At 39.0% G+C, this 17,864-nt stretch overlaps 1 protein-coding gene across 3 annotated transcripts in view; it reads left to right on the forward strand.

Moving 5' to 3' along the window:
- Positions 1-17,864, forward strand: part of LOC126210275 (endoribonuclease Dicer-like) — a 334,521-nt gene that overhangs the window by 259,016 nt on the left and 57,641 nt on the right. For all 3 annotated transcript variants that reach the window (XM_049939469.1, XM_049939471.1, XM_049939470.1), the window contains 3 exons: positions 6,043-6,281; positions 14,614-14,771; positions 17,283-17,489. In XM_049939469.1, the coding sequence (XP_049795426.1) occupies positions 6,043-6,281; positions 14,614-14,771; positions 17,283-17,489 (604 nt within the window). The remainder of the gene's footprint in view (positions 1-6,042; positions 6,282-14,613; positions 14,772-17,282; positions 17,490-17,864) is intronic.

Raw genomic sequence — 17,864 nt, forward strand, 5'->3', positions numbered from 1 at the left:
AAAAGAGCACAGGTGGTCCAAGTCTTCAAGAAGGGTCGTCGAGCAGATGCGCAAAACTATAGGCCTATATCTCTGACGTCAATCTGTTGTAGAATTTTAGAACATGTTTTTTGCTCGAGTATCATGTCGTTTTTGGAAACCCAGAATCTACTCTGTAGGAATCAACATGGATTCCGGAAACAGCGATCGTGTGAGACCCAACTCGCTTTATTTGTTCATGAGACCCATAAAATATTAGATACAGGCTCCCAGGTAGATGCTGTTTTCCTTGACTTCCGGAAGGCATTCGATACAGTTCCGCACTGTCGCCTGATAAACAAAGTAAGAGCCTACGGAATATCAGACCAGCTGTGTGGCTGGATTGAAGAGTTTTTAGCAAACAGAACACAGCATTTTCTCAATGGAGAGACGTCTACAGACGTTAAAGTAACCTCTGGCGTGCCACAGGGGAGTGTTGTGGGACCATTGCTTTTAACAATATATATAAATGACCTAGTAGATAGTATCGGAAGTTCCATGCGGCTTTTTGCGGATGATGCTGTAGTATACAGAGAAGTTGCAGCATTAGGAAATTGTAGCAAAATGCAGGAAGATCTGCAGCGGATAGGCACTTGGTGCAGGGAGTGGCAACTGACCCTTAACATAGACAAATATAATGCATTGCGAATACATAGAAAGAAGGATCTTTTACTGTATGATTATATGATAGCGGAACAAACACTGGTAGCAGTTACTTCTGTAAAATATCTGGGAGTATGCGTGCGGAACGATTTGAAGTGGAATGATCATATAACATTAATTGTTGGTAAGGCGGGTACCAAGTTGAGATTCATTGGGAGAGTCCTTAGAAAATGTAGTCCATCAACAAAGGAGGTGGCTTACAAAACACTTGTTCGACCTATTCTTGAGTATTGCTCATCAGTGTGGGATCCGTACCAGATCGGGTTGACGGAGGAGATAGAGAAGATCCAAAAAGAGCGGCGCGTTTCATCACAGGGTTATTTGGTAACCGTGATAGCGTTACAGAGATGTTTAGCAAACTCAAGTGGCAGACTCTGCAAGAGAGGCGCTCTGCATCACGGTGTAGCTTGCTCGCCAGGTTTCAAGAGGGTGTGTTTCTGGATGAGGTATCGAAAATATTGCTTCCCCCTACTTATACGTCCCGAGGAGATCACGAATGTAAAATTAGAGAGATTCAAGCACGCACGGAGGCTTTCAGACAGTCGTTCTTCCCACGAACCATATGCGACTGGAACAGAAAAGGGAGGTAATGACAGTGGCACGTAAAGTGCCCTCCGCCACACACCGTTGAGTGGCTTGCGGAGTATAAATGTAGATGTAGATGTAGAATGAGAGTCTACTAAAGAGGATATTTGACAATACTTCGTATGCAATGTTTAGGCATGTTATGCCTCTGTAGTTGCTGCATTTCAATATATCTCCTATCTTGTGTATCAAACACACTATCCCTTCATTCCATTTGTGTGGCAACTCATCCTTTTCCCAGATGAGGCACAAAATCTTGTATACCCTGCAATTTAACTCAATTTGCCGTTTTTCATTAGTTCAGTAGTTCTGTCGAGCAGTTGCTTTGTCTACTTCTCCTTGGAGGGGAGGGACTATGGTCTCCTCATCTTTTTCTGGGTGGATTAGAATCTCTTCAGCAGGGTGCTGTGGAGCATCCAACAGTTCACTAAAATACTCTACCAGATGTTCCAATATCTTTTGGTCATCAGTTAGTAATTCCTCATTTTTACTTTTATATATATATTAATACATGGTATAAATGTTGTTCTTTCAATATCAGTTTTGTGATAGGGTTTTCTGACATCATTTGTTTTTCTGGTTGTCTCCAATTTTTCAATCTACTTTCCTTCCCGTTCCCTTTTCTCCTTCCGAACCAGTTTCTTCCCTTTTTTCCTTTAATCTTGATCATTTCTTACCACTAAATGTGTATACAATTTCTCGAGCATTTTCCTATAAACCATGTTTTTTTCACAACTTATTCTCTTACAGTCTTCATCAATCCAGGAATTCCTTGGTTATTTTCCTTCTTTCCCTAGTGCTTCTTCTGTTGGCTTAATGACTGTGTCCCTGCAAGCCTCCATTGCTAATCCAAAGTATCACTTACACTAGGCGTGTACAATACAAGACTCTAAGTAACCTTCTCAGAGTATGTTTTAACAGTCTCTTAATTTTTTAGCTATGATACCATATACTTTCTTTGAGATGTTCCTTTTCCTTTTCTTGTGTAAGATATTCAAGCTCTTAGTTTTGCAATTACAAGTTGGTGGCCTGAAATCACATTAACTCCTCTGTGGGTACGTACATCGAGTCACTTTGAGAAATGCCTGCTGTCAATAACTACATGATCATTTTGGTTGGAGACAGGTTGATCAGGGCTACACCATGTTGCTTTGTGGATCCTTTTGTGTGAGAGCATAGTGCAACCAATAGCAGCCGTGTTACGTGCTAGTGCAAACTGGACAACTGTGTGTTCATTATCATTTTTTTTTTTTATTCACGGAGGCTGTGTTTTCGTATTGCAGGATGGTAATGATCTTTAGCAGTCTGTGCATTGAGGTCTCTAATAATTATTTTAACATCATGCACAGGAAATCCGTCAAGGCTCTTTCGAGGTTCTTATAGAATGCACCTTTATCCTTGTCATCTGCTACTTCTGTAGGTGTATGTGCATTGATCAATGAATAACTGTTCAGAACATCACCAGAATAGGTTTTTAAGTCAGTCTTTTTGGTTGATGATGTTCAGTTGTTATAAAGCAAGCGTCATACTTGTATCGCAATTGCCAAGAAAGCTTCATAGACTTATTCACGGAGGCTGTGTTTTCCTATTGCAGGATGGTAATGATCTTTAGCAGTATGTGCATTGAGGTCTCTAATAATTATTTTAACATCATGCACAGGAAATCCGTCAAGGCTCTTTCGAGGTTCTTATAGAATGCACCTTTATCCTTGTCATCTGCTACTTCTGTAGGTGTGTGTGCATTGATCAATGAATAACTGTTCAGAACATCACCAGAATAGGTTTTTAAGTCAGTCTTTTTGGTTGATGATGTTCAGTTGTTATAAAGCAAGCGTCATACTTGTATCGCAATTGCCAAGAAAGCTTCATAGACTTAAATGAATCTTAAAACTACATGTTTAACAAGTGGCAATAATACATTGTCCATGCTCAATAGCTGTTCAACACAAGTGAATGTATAGTACAGTAACTCATTGCAGATTGGATTTATACTGCCGACAATGGTTAGTAAAATAAGTGTGATAGGTATCACACGCAGGTATGCTGAGAATGCCGCCGTCATCTCTGATCCTCTTGCCTTCACACACAACACAGGAACTTGTAATCTCACTGTGCATATGCTTAACTCAGTCACAATTGTGTGTACAAACAAAATTTTTCATTTTAAATTGCATTGCTGTTGTTAACTTATTTATTATTAAATAAGCAAATAAATTTGCCTTTATTTAAAAAAATTTCTCTGTATAAAACTTTAAGAAAAATTTAAAAGACTGATTGTTTTCAAAATTTGAAGTTCAGCTTGCTTAATTCTTTTGTGAACTATTTTCTAGACATAAGTGGCTAAGCTTCATCAGCCAGATGGTTCCTTAACAGCTGTAAAGCATGGAGCACATCACAAAAAATCTGCATTATTCTATTGTGATCTGATGGATTTTCAAATCCTGAGCCATAAAATGTATGCATTAGATTTCCTTCAAGTTTTCTATTTGTAGGCCTTGCAATACACACAAATGCCCTCACTTCAGGTCCAAAATTTTCCACAACTTGAATCATTTTAGTCAACTGCCGTGTCAAAGTTAACAATGACTAGGGTTCATCCATTTTCATACTAACCGTCCGATAACCATAAGTTGAGCATTGTTGTCAGAACCTAATCTCTCCTATATGGCCAAAACGTAAATCACTGTTAACTTTCATCTCATCAAAGCTGAGAATCAAGTCTTTTTCACATTTCATTATTAGCTTTGCTTTGGTTTTCATGGTATTAAGGCTTAAACCAATAAAAACTAGTGGAATGCTACTGTACCTGATTCTTCATTTAATAGTGGCTGCACTGAGGAGAACATATTTCAGTAAATCTCTGACAAAACGTAGCTTTTTATAAAGTATACAGTGTAAAGTCCCAACTCTTGCAATATCTTCAAATGACCAATTAGCACAGCATGAAACACACAAACAAATGTTGTTGACAGAAAAAGACTCCTCAATGACTTTTTGAAAATGTTTTTGCTTTAAGTAACTCAGCATTACTTCAAGAGAGAATCCTGTAAATCTGTATCCTTTTGCCAAAAATCTTTTATTCCTTCTTCCATAATTCCTGATTGTGGGCACAAATGCACATCTGAAGCATTATAGTATTATTTACGTATATAGTCTGCTAGTAGTGTCTTCATTATCTGGGAATTTATTTACCTGTAAAATATCTCTTACTTATTTACAGTAATTTTGGTTGTGTGCCTGTATTTTTCTTTCATTATTAGGCTTATTACTATTCCCTAAGCCAACGGTGCAGAATGGAAGATACAGAGTTGGAGCAGCATCAGGGTTCAACATAGATTTCAGAGAAAGATTCAACAGTTCACATTTCAAATCCCTTTCATAAACCAAATCACCAAAATGTATTAAGCACATATGAACATTAGTGTCAGAAAACTTACATGCACTTTTATAAGAATTTATCCATTTTTGTTTAGACTAATTGTTATGAGGAAGTATAGAAAACTTCATTGCAAACTTTTTTCCGTTGTCTGCTGTGAGTGGTACAACTCCTAATTGCACAGCAAACCATCCTTTCACTGAAACCAATTCGAAACACATTCTCAGACTCTTTCAATCCACTGATAACTGTAGCATAGCTCTGCATTGAATTGTCCATCAAATGTAAGAACTCACACTCATGTAAACATTTTAATGACGATGACTGGCTGCAAACCCGAAATCTTTTTGAGCAGTTGATCTGCCGGGAAAATTTCAAATTTGTGACGTAACAGGTTCCATCTTTGACAGGCTACTGTACAGTGGGAGGGTCAACTGTGCCGCAAACATCAGAGCCAGCTACTCCGTGCACACCCCGTGACCCCTGCCGTGTTTTCTAGTAACCACGCTATCAACTGTACATAGTGCTGACAGTAAATTTTACGTGACTTAAGTTCTGCAGTGACTGATTGTGTAAGTATTACTCTGTTAAGACAACCATGACTGACTGACATGGAACTTCACAAGATGAATGCTGGGCACCAACTGACTGTGGCCTAGTGCACAGTACCTGTTTAAAGATGTGCCTAATACTGTTTCTACAAAATGATAAAATACATAGTTATAATAGTTTAAATGATATCATAAAATATGTGAAAAGTGGAGGACGTGTATGCCCATTGGACAGTGAAGTTATTTCAATTAACAGTTGGTTATGAATTCTTAAATTGGTAGAAATGAAAAGTTTTATTTCGTGTGACAGAAGTTTGTTTGTGCTCTGGTATTCCAGGATTTAGAAAACCCCTCTGAGAATTTTCTGGAAACTGAAAATTTTGAATTGAAATGTTATTCTGGCAAAATAGTATATTTTTGTATAACAAAAATCAGGAATAAAATATGATGACACTGGATTTTTGAAAGAATTGCAGTCTAAGATTCAAACAAGCTGGAAAATAATGTTGAACAAAGACAGCAGAATGGAAAGGATAGATTACTTCTGACCACATAGAGGAGGCCATGAATCACTGGCAGGCACAGTGAAAAGGACGACTAAAATATTTAGACTTCCGGACAGAGTTCTTCTGATGACGTAGAAAGTGCACGTGCGCCCACACACACACACACACACACACACACACACACACACACACACACACACACACACAGTCACACACACTACTCGAGCATACATAGCTATTGTCTCTGGGCTCCGGTATTATAGCAAGTGCAGCCATTCCATTTTGCTGCTTTCGATATATTTCCCTCTTAACAATTACCTTACATGAGAACTGTTGTCAGCAGGTCTTCACCAGAATCTCAGCAACATTTGAGTAAACGGAAGCGCCTCGAACAGCAGAAAGATTTTGAAGAGCACCTTGTGCCAGAGCTGTGTGGTTCTCATAGTTTTCCAGGAGGACTCTGGCTAAAGGCTATCTACTTGCCAACAGTCCTGCATCGTGTGACGCAGATGCTGCACGCAGAGGAGTTTAGGCGCACAGTCGCTAGAGAGACTGGGCTGGGCCCAGTCGACCACCCACAAGGCAAGTGAAATATAGAGTGCTTTATTTTGTGTGTGTGTGTGTGTGTGAGAGAGAGAGAGAGAGAGAGAGAGAGAGAGAGAGAGAGAGAGAGACTTGCTCAAAATTGAATTGCCTGGGACTAATATAATTTTCCAAATTGGACAGGTTTCCAGATTACACAAAACTCACTGGGCTATGTAAAATTTGTCAGGTATTGTGCACAAAAGTACAGTAAAAATTTTTAATTATGCATATACTGTATTTACATACCTTCACTCCAACTCGGTAGGTGTTCATTTACTGTATATTGGACAACAGAACACTGGACTATTACACTAATTGATAAATAACATGGAATTTCTATACTTTTAGTCGCGCTTTAAATTCATTTAGTATTGTATGTACTTGTATGTACATTCATATTATTCCCATGTTTATTTGCTTTATGTTTCACTTTTTTTGCTACATATCAAGGAGGGAAACTTGTTTTAATTTCCTGTTCAAAATTGTTTTTTCTAGGACATTTTTTGCACCATACAATAGTTCCAACAAGTTGGGGAATTTGTGTGTGCTGCGAATTGCATAATGTCGTTTATGCAGGCAATGTTTCGCATTTTCATTAATTCAGTGATTGATGCTGCATTTTCTTGAACTTCGATGGCCACATAAGTGTCTTGTTCTTGAACCCCAAACCCCGCTTTGTTGAAGCACTTGGTGAAAGTCTCAGGTTTTATTTCCTTTACTGCCTAGCCAATCCAATTTACTGCATCCAGGACAGAAACTGACAGTGCAAGAGCAAATGCACTTCCAGCTTCTTCAACACTAAGAATAAGAGATTGCATCAGTAACTGCCTGTAATGACACTTGAATGTGTGAATAACCCCCTGGTCCATGGGTAGTGTGAGGCTGGTTGAACATGGAGGAAACCAGGCCAATTTCACATTTGATAACATTACTTTAGGGTGACAGGTTGTCTAGCAAAAGGAGAACTTGGCAATTTCCTTTTTTCATTTTGGCAGTGAAAGAGCCCAGCCATTCTTCCATAAGACCACTCACAATCCATGCCTCTTTATTGCTTCGCCATGTGACTGGAATCTTACTGACGTCTATGTTTTTTAGACAAAGCGGTTTTGCTGCCTTTACAATCACCAGTGGCTCTCCATATCAGCTAACGTACTTCCACATAGCAATACAGTGAGTCTTTCCTTGGACATTTTTCCGCCGCTGCACTTTTCACCTCAAATTGCTAGCGATTTTGAAGGTGATAAAACAGTCCCATTTCATCGGCATTGAACACATCTTTCGGGCCATAATTCACAATTAAGTTGGGCAGTATTGCCTTTCATTCTTTTGCTATACTTTCCTGCACATCCTTAGCTTCCCCATACACTTCATTCCACACAATGTTGTGCCTAGCTTTGAAACTGTCCAGTCATCCTGTGGATGCATTAAACTCGGTAATTCCTAGCTCTTCAGCGACTTTCAGAGCCTCACTCTGCAACATGGCTCCAGATAATGGTAAGTTTTTTGCCCGAACCCTTATGAAACATTCCCACACTATTTCGTTAATTTCTTCATTTCCAGTCTTCTTTGCCTTTCTTTTATTCTGCCCATTCTCTTTCATCCATTCATCCTGAATCTTATCCTTGTTTCCTAAAGTCTCGTAAATTTGTGTTTTACCGCATTTGAAACGCAACATAATTTCACGCGCAGAGAGTTTGTCTTTCTGACTCGACTCAATTACATTAATCTTTTTGTTAAGCGTTAATGACACATACCGCTTGTTCGACATCATATTAGTGTATCTCTTAAAGAGCTACTAGTCAACTGAAACTGGCAGAAAGTAATGACTGTTCCTGCATGCACCAGCGTGCATCAGTAACGAGGAAAACGAGAAAGCCGAAAACAGAGTGCTAATGAACAAACTGTTTCCTTTGATATACTGTACTGATACTGAGTGTATCTTATTTGTTGTTGCACAGATTGGCCTGGTTTTAAGTCCACACCAAAAGCACCGCACTGAACCTCTTGGTTTTGCGCCGCTTAACAGAGGTGTTAAAAGTAACGTCCTTATAGAGTCATGAATAACTAATGATCTGTAATACAGTATATTATGTAATACAGTATATTTCCTGAACGTTGGAAGATGGAGGATAATGATGGCGTTTCCTGGAGTAAAATATTCCAGAGATAAACTACTCCCCCATTCTGATCTCCAGGTGGGGAGTATTTCAGGTGGTGTCACCAAAAGAGATGAACATTTTAATTTCAAGATTGGGACATGGAACATGAGAACGCTTCAAAGAGCAGGAAAACTGGAAAATCTGAAGAGAGAAATGGACAAATGTGAAGTGAACATAATGGGTTTAAGTGAAGTGAGGTGGACAGATAGTGGTGAAATAGTATCAGGTAATTACACAATGTTTTATTCCAGTGGTAGCAATAGTGATGGGAAATGAATTAGTGCAAAGTGTTAATAAAGTCGTGTGTCATAGTGACCGTTTAATGTTTGTGAAAATAAATGCAAAACCAGTAGACATTCTAATAGTCCAAGTGTACATGCCAACATCAGATCACGATGACGAAGAAGCGGAGAAAATGTATGAGGAAATAGAAGACATTATTCGGTCTGAAGGAACAGGAAAAGTAAATACTGTAATCATGGGTGACTGGAATAGTGTGGTTGGACAAGGCAATGAAGCAAACATTGTTGGACAATATGGATTAGGAAAAAGAAACAACAGAGGAGGAACGCTAGTGGAATTCTGTCACCGAAATAATTTGGTGGTGATGAACACTTGGTTTAAGAAAAGCAAGATTAAACTGCACACATGGAAGAGCCCAGGAGATATGAACAGATATCAGATAGACTACATACTCATCAAACAGAGATTTAGGGGCAGTGTGAAGGGCGCCGAGACTATGCCGGCTGCCGACATCGACTCGGATCGCAACCTTTCGGTTGCAGATATCAGCACAAGGCTGAAGAAGATCCGACAGCATGGGAGGAGAAAACAGAGATGGGACTTGGAAAAGCTAAGAGAGAATAACATGGCAGTAAGAGAATTGTTAGAGAAAAAATTTAACGAAGTGAGACACAAAAATACAAGTGCAAGTGCAGAAGATCAGTGGAAAAATGTTAAAATGGTTTTGTTAAATACTCTGAAGAGTGAAGTTGGGAGGGAAACAAAGAGAGCGAGAAACCCTGCATCACCAATGAGATGCTGGAGAAGATGGAGGAAAGGAGGATGTGTAAAAATGTTAATGAAGAAGAGTACAGAAGACTTAACAATGCCCTCAGGAGGTAAACAGACAAAGCAAAGGAAAAGTACTTTGAAGAAATGTGTGACGAAATAGAACAACTACAAAGAAGAGGAAGGTATGACCTCATATACCAGAAAACAAAGGAACTGGGAGAAGGAGAGAACAAAAGTGTAAGGACATTCGGATTAGAAGATCCTAGAGGACAAGTGGTTACTGAACAAGTGGAAGTGCTGAAAACATGGGAAGAATATATAAGGAAACTACATGATACAGAACATCGCCCAGATGACATCGACATAGAGCCAGAGAAAGCTATCGACAAAGATGAAAAAGGGCCCAGTATACTGACAAGGGAAGTGGAGAAGGTGGTAAAGGACATAAATAGTAGGAAAGCTACAGGGGATGACGACATACCAGTGGATTTGCTTAAAGAAATCAGAAATGAAAGTTTGAAAGTTCTGACACAACTCGTAAAGAAAATCTATGAAACTGGAGAATGGCCTGAAGACTTTTTGGACGTCACAATGGTTACTCTCGAGAAGAAAAAGCAAGCCAAGAAGTGTAGTGATTATAGAACAATTAGTCTGATATCGCATGTGGCAAAGATCATTGCAAAAATACTAAATTTACGGTTGGAAAACAAAATTGAAGAAGTGATGGGAGAAGACCAATTTGGCTTCAGGAAAGGAAAAGCGACCTGAGACGCCATTGGCATGATGAGGATATTGTCAGAGTTTTGACCGTTAACGAGGAAGTTTGTGCTCATTTTATAGACTGGCAGAAGGCCTTCGACAGAGTCAATTGGAATATATTGATGAACATCCTTAAGGAAATAGGAATCAACTGGAGAGATCGGAGACTTATAAGGAACTTGTACCTGGGACAAAGAGTAAAGGTACGACCGAACTATGGAGAAATGAACAGTGTGGAAATAGGAAGGGGAGTGAGACAAGGATGTTGTCTATCACCGAGTCTCTTCAACCTGTACGGAGAAATGCGGTGAGAGAAGCGCTAAAAGGATGCGGAAACTTCAAAGTAGGAGGACATCTCATCAGCACCATCAAGTATGCAGATGACCTGGTAGTGCTCACCAAAAATCAGAGACAGCCGCAACACATTGTGAACAATTTGGTGAAAACGGAAGAAAATACAGCATGGAAATCAACATCAAAAAATCAAAAGTGATGTGCATATCAAAACGTGAGAAACGCTTGAAGATAACTGAAACACTTGAAGATAACTGTTGACACTCGGGAACTGGAAAATGTGAATCAGTTCAAGTACCTGCGAAGTTTTATCACAAAGGATGCCCACTGCACCAATGAAATCCGAGCAAGAATCGCCATGGCCAAAGCTGCTTTCAACAAGAAGAGGACTCTGCTGACCAGCAAGTTGAGTTTGGCATTGAGGAAAAAACTGATAAAGTGCTACATTTGGAGCAGAGACATGGGCCATGAGAAAGAAGGAGAAAAAATACTTAGAGAGCTTTGAAATGTGGTGCTGGAGGAGAATGGAAAATATCAAGTGGAGAGATCACAAAAAAAATGACATACTGCGAAGAGTAGGAGAGAAGAGAAGTATTCTGCTTACAATTCTTCAGAGAAAGGCCAACTGGATTGGACATGTACTTAGACATGAGGGACTCATACACGATGTCATTGAAGGGAAACTCAGAAGACACGCAGGGCAAGGAAGAAGAAGAATTCAACATCTGGACGACATGAAAGATGGAAGGAGACACAACAGACTGAAGGAAGAAACTGAAGACAGGGAACAGTGGAATCAAAAATTCTCCGTACGAAGACATGGACCTGCCACCAGGCAGAATACGACATAATAATAATAATAATACAGTAGTACTGTATAGGCTCTTTTCCGCATTATACAATGAATTATTAAGTATGTTCTAAGATTTTCTTTCCATTTTCGCATTAGGCGCGTTCCGCTTTATACGAAAAAAATCAGCATATAAAAGTGCAGTGAATGAGTCGGGACTGAAATACTTGTACGGTTTGGGCAGATTTCCAAATTGTACATTTGCTGATTTGAGCAAGTTTTACTGTATAATATATTATGAGTTATCTGGTGCAAATAGTGTTAAATAATTTCAGACAGATACTGTGATTGTTCTTTCAGCAATGCCATGGAAGACCCACCTGTCCTCTATGTGTAAAAACATACTTACATGTTCTATGTGTATTGTGTATTTGAGCTACCTATTTTTGTTGTACTATGACGACAAGTCCTGTATCATTATATGATCACTGGGTGAACAAATACATAAATAATTAAAATCTTGCACAGTAGCTTCTCAAGCATGTAAATCAACATGATGCCTGTATGGTTTACTTCTGTCTGCCAATCACAGCACACGATATGTGATGTCATGGAAACATGTTTCTGGGGAAGTAAAAACGAACACAGACTGTTTATTTCAATATTGCCTTTTACCATTTAAAATTGGTGATGACTGTCTGATCCATAGTGTAGGCAGAGGTCTAGGTTAGGTTCCAAGATGATTATTTGATTTGAGTTGGTGAAGCCAGTGAGTGTAACTAAGTAAAAAGCTATTACATTAATCACCCAGCACAATTTAAATCCTTTGTCTAACATATGTGACTACAGTGATGTTTTCATTACGTGTTCTGTGCTGTGACAAAGCAAACCGAGCAGTTCTTTATTAATTTACATCTTTGTTTGAAAGATGTAATTTTTGCCATTTGTTGTATGTTTATTAAACATCCACTATACGGATGTGTAACTTACATGTTTGCTAAGGCAAAGTGCCCTATTTGTTAGTTTTTGTGTTTATGTGCATGTACTACAAAATATGCAATTTAATTGGTGCATCACGTTAAAGATCTTCCCAAAATTGATCATTTTTTGGTACCAATTTTTTGTGTGAAAATGTCGGGGGAATGTAATATCACTGGGTAAAACCTATTTGTGAAATACGTTTGTTGACAGTAAGGTATTTTTGTCTGATGTAAAATGCAGAGCATTATCTCTTTAATGGGAAATGAAAGGATATTTTGAGGTTATTTGTAAACCTCTGCATTGACAATAAAAAGTAAAGATTCGATACCAACACCAGATGACTGTCAGTTACCACAAGTAGCAAAATGCTGCACCCAAATTTGCATTTTTATAAGGGAATGGTGAAAATGCCAAAATTTAGCGATATTTCCAAAATTCGCCACTATCCACCAGAAACTACGCAACAATGAAAGTTGCTTCAGATGAATCAAACCATCCACCCGAAAACTGCTAGAGACGAAGAAGCATTTGTTGACGGCAGCAGTTCCTGTCAGGTTTGAAATCGATTTTCGTCGGCAAAATGTGACACTCCTCACCAGTCTCAGTCAGTCATGATCGTTCTACGACCACTGGTCTTTACCGTATGACGTGGCGCTCCTTGTAGACACATTGTGCAGTCCACATTAATACACTGCCAAATCGGGTGACTTCATTCGTGATGTGATCATAGTTACAGCTACATACAATAGATCCTCTCTGCATTTTGTCACATCTTCAATCATCCTTACTGCACTGATTCCGTACATCTGTCTAGTGCATGTGCACCATCTCACTGCTATGACTTAACTCAGCATTGGAGGGTCATAACTGCCTAATACCAGTTCTAAAGCACTTCAAAGTGACCAGTGTGCTATTTTAAGGGGGTGACTAATATTTTTCCCAGTGATCTTACAAAATAAGGCAACAGTGTCACTGTAGTTTAAGATCATTGTCATCATCATCATCATCATTATTATAATTATTATTATTGTTATTATATAGAATGATTCAGAAAGAAAGAGCAGATTTCAGTTGTTTATTACAGACAAACTATGAAAGATGGAAGCAGATTGCGCAAGTCACTGGATGGAGGAAGGTTCACGGTTCCATGTTTGCAGAGAGGCTATAGCAGACACTCGACACGAGCATCGTGTGTTGCTTGGGAAACATCGAAATAGTAGTCCATTTCATTCCACAAACTAATCAACTGGTCCCTGTTCATTGAATTGGCAGCTTCAACAATTCAGTTTCTCAGCTCTTGAAGAGTAGCTGTCATACACGGAACAAAAGACTATCTTTTATGTACACCCACAGAAAAAAGTTGCAAGGTGTGAGGTCAGGGGACAAGGGAGGGCAAAAGCAAACAATGAGATCTTGTCCACTTCTTCCAATCCAACATTCTGGGACAGTGTTGTTAAGAAACTGCCACACCTAAAGGTGAAAGTGAAGCTGGGTGCCAACGTGCATGAAAATGCAATTGTGGGAATCTTCATGAAGTTGAGAAAACAACCAAGTTTTGCAGCATGTCCAATGACAGTCCTGTCACAGTTTCCTCTGCAAAAACAAAGGTCCACAACCTTTGTGAAAATAAACAGTACAAAACACATTCTGTTTCAGTGAGTCTGTTTTGTGTTTGATAACAACGCCAGGTTGAATGACAAGGGCAGGGTTTGTGACTCCTCAAATTCTTACATGATGGCAGTTTACTTTACCCAATAAATGAAATGTCAATTCGTGTGAAAAGATGAGTCCTGAGGAAAAAATGCCCTCTGCCATACCCTGGAGAACTGAAATGCAAGATTTGTATCTTCGTTATAGTCACTGGACTGTTGTTTCAGGAAGCTTAAGTTCATGACATGCCCATCTTGTGGACTTGAGAGAGCTCAATGTGAATGCTTGACATCTTCCTCAGATTTGTGTGGCTGACCAGTGCTCCTCCTTTTGCATATGCAACCAACTTTCAAGAATTTTGTATGCCGGTCATAAATCTGCTTGTGTAAAGGTGACTTCTTGTTGAACCAATGGCGGAATGCACATTGCACTTGAATTGTTAGATTTTGCACAAATTCCACAAACAAGATGATTTGTCTTTTGGTGTAGTCACCATGTTGCTAGGAACAAAGAACAGTGCAGCTGTGTCAAAACTTCGAACCTTCCTCTGTTTAGTGAAATGCGCAGTGTGTTTCCATCTTTTATAGTTTGTCTTACAGACAGTTGAAATCTGTTCTTTGTTTTTGAGTCACCCGGTATTATTGTTGTGCAGCAATTCAATAACATATACTGTTGTTCTTAGATTTCAGGTGGAGACCACTTAAAGATGAATCATTCCCTGAGGAAATAATTGAACCAGATTTCATACCTGTACAGTCAGGAATGGACAATGCTGTGGTTTCTGAAGATTCTCCAATAGATCTTGACCGTGCCTTAGTTAGTGACATAGCAGGAATTGATGTGAGTTTCAATGCTGTATGTGTTCTTTGACATGCCTGTGTGAAAAATCTGCTGTTCACCCTTTTGGATCCACTGTCGGACTACATCTGACATTACAGTTTTCTGGTACAGTTCCGAAGTCAGACAGTGTCTGACACGTTTCCATTACTGCAAAATATATAAGAATCGGAAAGAATGCAATGAATAGAAAAATTGAATTGGAAAGGTTTAATGACGTGGATGCCTGTGAAGTACCTGTGACATTGATTCTTATGGACAACTGCCTGTATTGCACTTCCTCTTAGTTGTGTACATAGAAAGTTTTCCAGATGTATTTATAATTTTAATTCTTCTTGGATGTTCTGAAAAGAGAGTCATTAATTTTGTAAAAAAGAAATTAGTAACAAGAGGACACCAGCATAAATGTGACTATAAACATGAATATAATGTTAATTTAAAATGTCTGTATCATTCAGCAAATGAAAAGTACTCCCAACAACCTGTGCACAAACAACGGAATGAATAATGGTTACAAGACAGTGGCATACTCCTTGCATGCAGCAAATGTGGGGAAACAATATTATCAGAATCTTGAGGTACTTGGGCTTTGTTAGGACCTGTGAAAGAGAGTCAGTACCCTCTACCATTATGGCAAAGTATATGTATGTTGATGAGATGGTACGCATCTTTGAGAAAGCTTTTGTCCTGAAACTGTGCCAGTGTTTTTTAATAATTATTTAGTTAATATGGGACATCATCTAAACTTGTGACTGAATTGAGGATTTCTTGGTACGAGGACCTAGTACGTAATTTATACGAAAAATTATTTACAGCAGTAGAAGTAACTTCAGGTGTGCCACAGGGAGCTGTGTTGAAATCCTTGCTGTTCATGTTGGATGTTAGTGACATGGCTGACAATTCTAATGGTAACCTCAGACTTTTCACAGATGGTGCAGTTAGCTGTAATGAAATATTAGCTGAAGAAGTCTGTAAAAACTTCCATTTAGATTTTGATATGATTTAAAACTGGTCCAAAGACGGAAATTTTTTTGAAATGTTCAGAAATGTAAAATTGTGCACTTGACAAGACGAAAAACATAGTATCCTATGACTGTAATGTAAGTGAGTCAAAGTTGGAATCAGTCAACTAATATTAATACCTGAGTGTAACACTTTGTTGTGATATGAAATGGAATGGTCAAATAGGCTCTGGTGTAGGTAAAGCAGGTGGAAGCCTTCAGTTCATTGGCAGAATACTGAGAAAATACAATCAGTCTACAAAACAGACTGATACAAATCTCGTTTGTCCCACTTTGGAATAATGTTCATATGTGGGACCCATACCAAATAATACCAAAATGGGATACTAACAGTATTATGAAAAGGATAGCTGCTACTCACTATATAGTGGAGATGCTGAGTCGCAGATAGGCACAACAAAAAAACTGTCGAAAAGTGGCCAATAAGGCCTTTATCGAAAATAGACAGCATACACACTCACACAAACACAACTCGCACACACATTACCACAGTATCTGGCAGCTGAAGCCGGACTACAAGCAGCAACGAATGATGGGGGTGACAGTCGGGTGGGGGTGGAGGGTAAAGAGGTGGCTGGGGCAGGAATGGCAGGGTAGGGGTGGGGGAGCATGCAGGGACAAGGAGGAGAGATGGTAGGGCAGCTGGGTCCAGTCAGGAGATTGGACAGTGGGCAGAGGAGGGGGGAAGGGCATCCATTAGTGGATGTGGTGCTGGAAGTGCTGGAATGGGAACAGGGAAGGGGCAGGATGGGTGACAACAATGACTAATGTAGGTTGAGGCCAGGAGGGTTATGGGAACGTAGGATATATTGCAGGGAAAGTTTCAACCTGCGCAATTCAGAAAAGCTGGTGTTGGTGAGAAGGATCCGTATGGGGACGCTAATAAACACAAAGCAAGGAAGTTGGAAATGCTTTTTAGTTGACTACAGATTTGTAACATCAGAAATCTGTCTTTTCTCAAGCGAAGTTACAGCTCTGTGTTACAGTAATAAAACCAGAATGTTTATTTACAGCTGAATGCCTATATTTGACTAAAACAGGAGAAATGGAAAACTGGCCAAAAAATGAAGTAACAATCTTAAGAAATATATTCAGGCTAATAAAACACAACAGTGAATATGGTAATGGGAGTAATGGAGATACGTGCCAAAAGCTGAACAACTGAATATAACAATGAGAAAGCATAGGATGATATTTCACAGCCATCTAGTTCAGATTAATGAAACAGGATATGCAAGAGAATGATACATTTCAAAAGAAGATTTTAGTTTGTCATCTCCAGAGAAAACTGGAACAAGGTAGTCAGAAGTTAGGGAACATAAGCACTCTGATTAAATGAAAAATGGGAAGTTGTATCAGTAGTAGTTATTTATGTAGTCCATAGGAGGTCGAAATTGGGTATAATAATAATAATAATAATAATACACATGAAACTCAAAACAAAATGCTTCGTTGTACTTTTCTGTCTGTTAACAAACTTTGCTCGTTTCAGATTCTTCTTTATGATAAATATTGTAATGGAGGTATTGATACAGAAGATCAGGAGAGGAAAAATACTTATGATGGGGACACACTAATGGAAAATGGCTTAGGAGATGGAAATGAGGAGTCGTTTACTGCAGATATCACAGTTCCCAGTATAAAACTATTGGACGTCCATGGCGGAGTCGTGGGACCTCAACTGGCAGAAGTTCTCAAGGTCCGTATGGAGAGATCAGGCTTCTGGTCCTCTGGTCGTGCTGTTGTAGTTGTTTAAGTCTGTTGATGTAATTGAGAACCCACCGCACTGTTCCTAGCACAAAATTTATTTTATTGTAGAGTTCATTATGAAGGCTTAACTGTTGCTCCCGCATGGATGACAGTTGATTAGATGAGTCAGAACAGTAAGTACGAGGGCTATACATAAATTAAGTTCTGAAGTCTGCATTTTTTGTTTTAAAATAAGGTAGATAAAAATTTTTTGTATGCAATCTTGTACTTACATTCTGACTTTACTTCTCTACAGCCATCATACATTTGTTGTACCATAACACAAGCTTCTTTATCCCTTCATCAAAGAGTGGCGCTACCATGT

The sequence above is a fragment of the Schistocerca nitens genome, chromosome 10 (assembly GCF_023898315.1).
Source record: "Schistocerca nitens isolate TAMUIC-IGC-003100 chromosome 10, iqSchNite1.1, whole genome shotgun sequence".
In the NCBI taxonomy this organism is placed as follows: Eukaryota; Metazoa; Arthropoda; class Insecta; order Orthoptera; family Acrididae; genus Schistocerca; species Schistocerca nitens.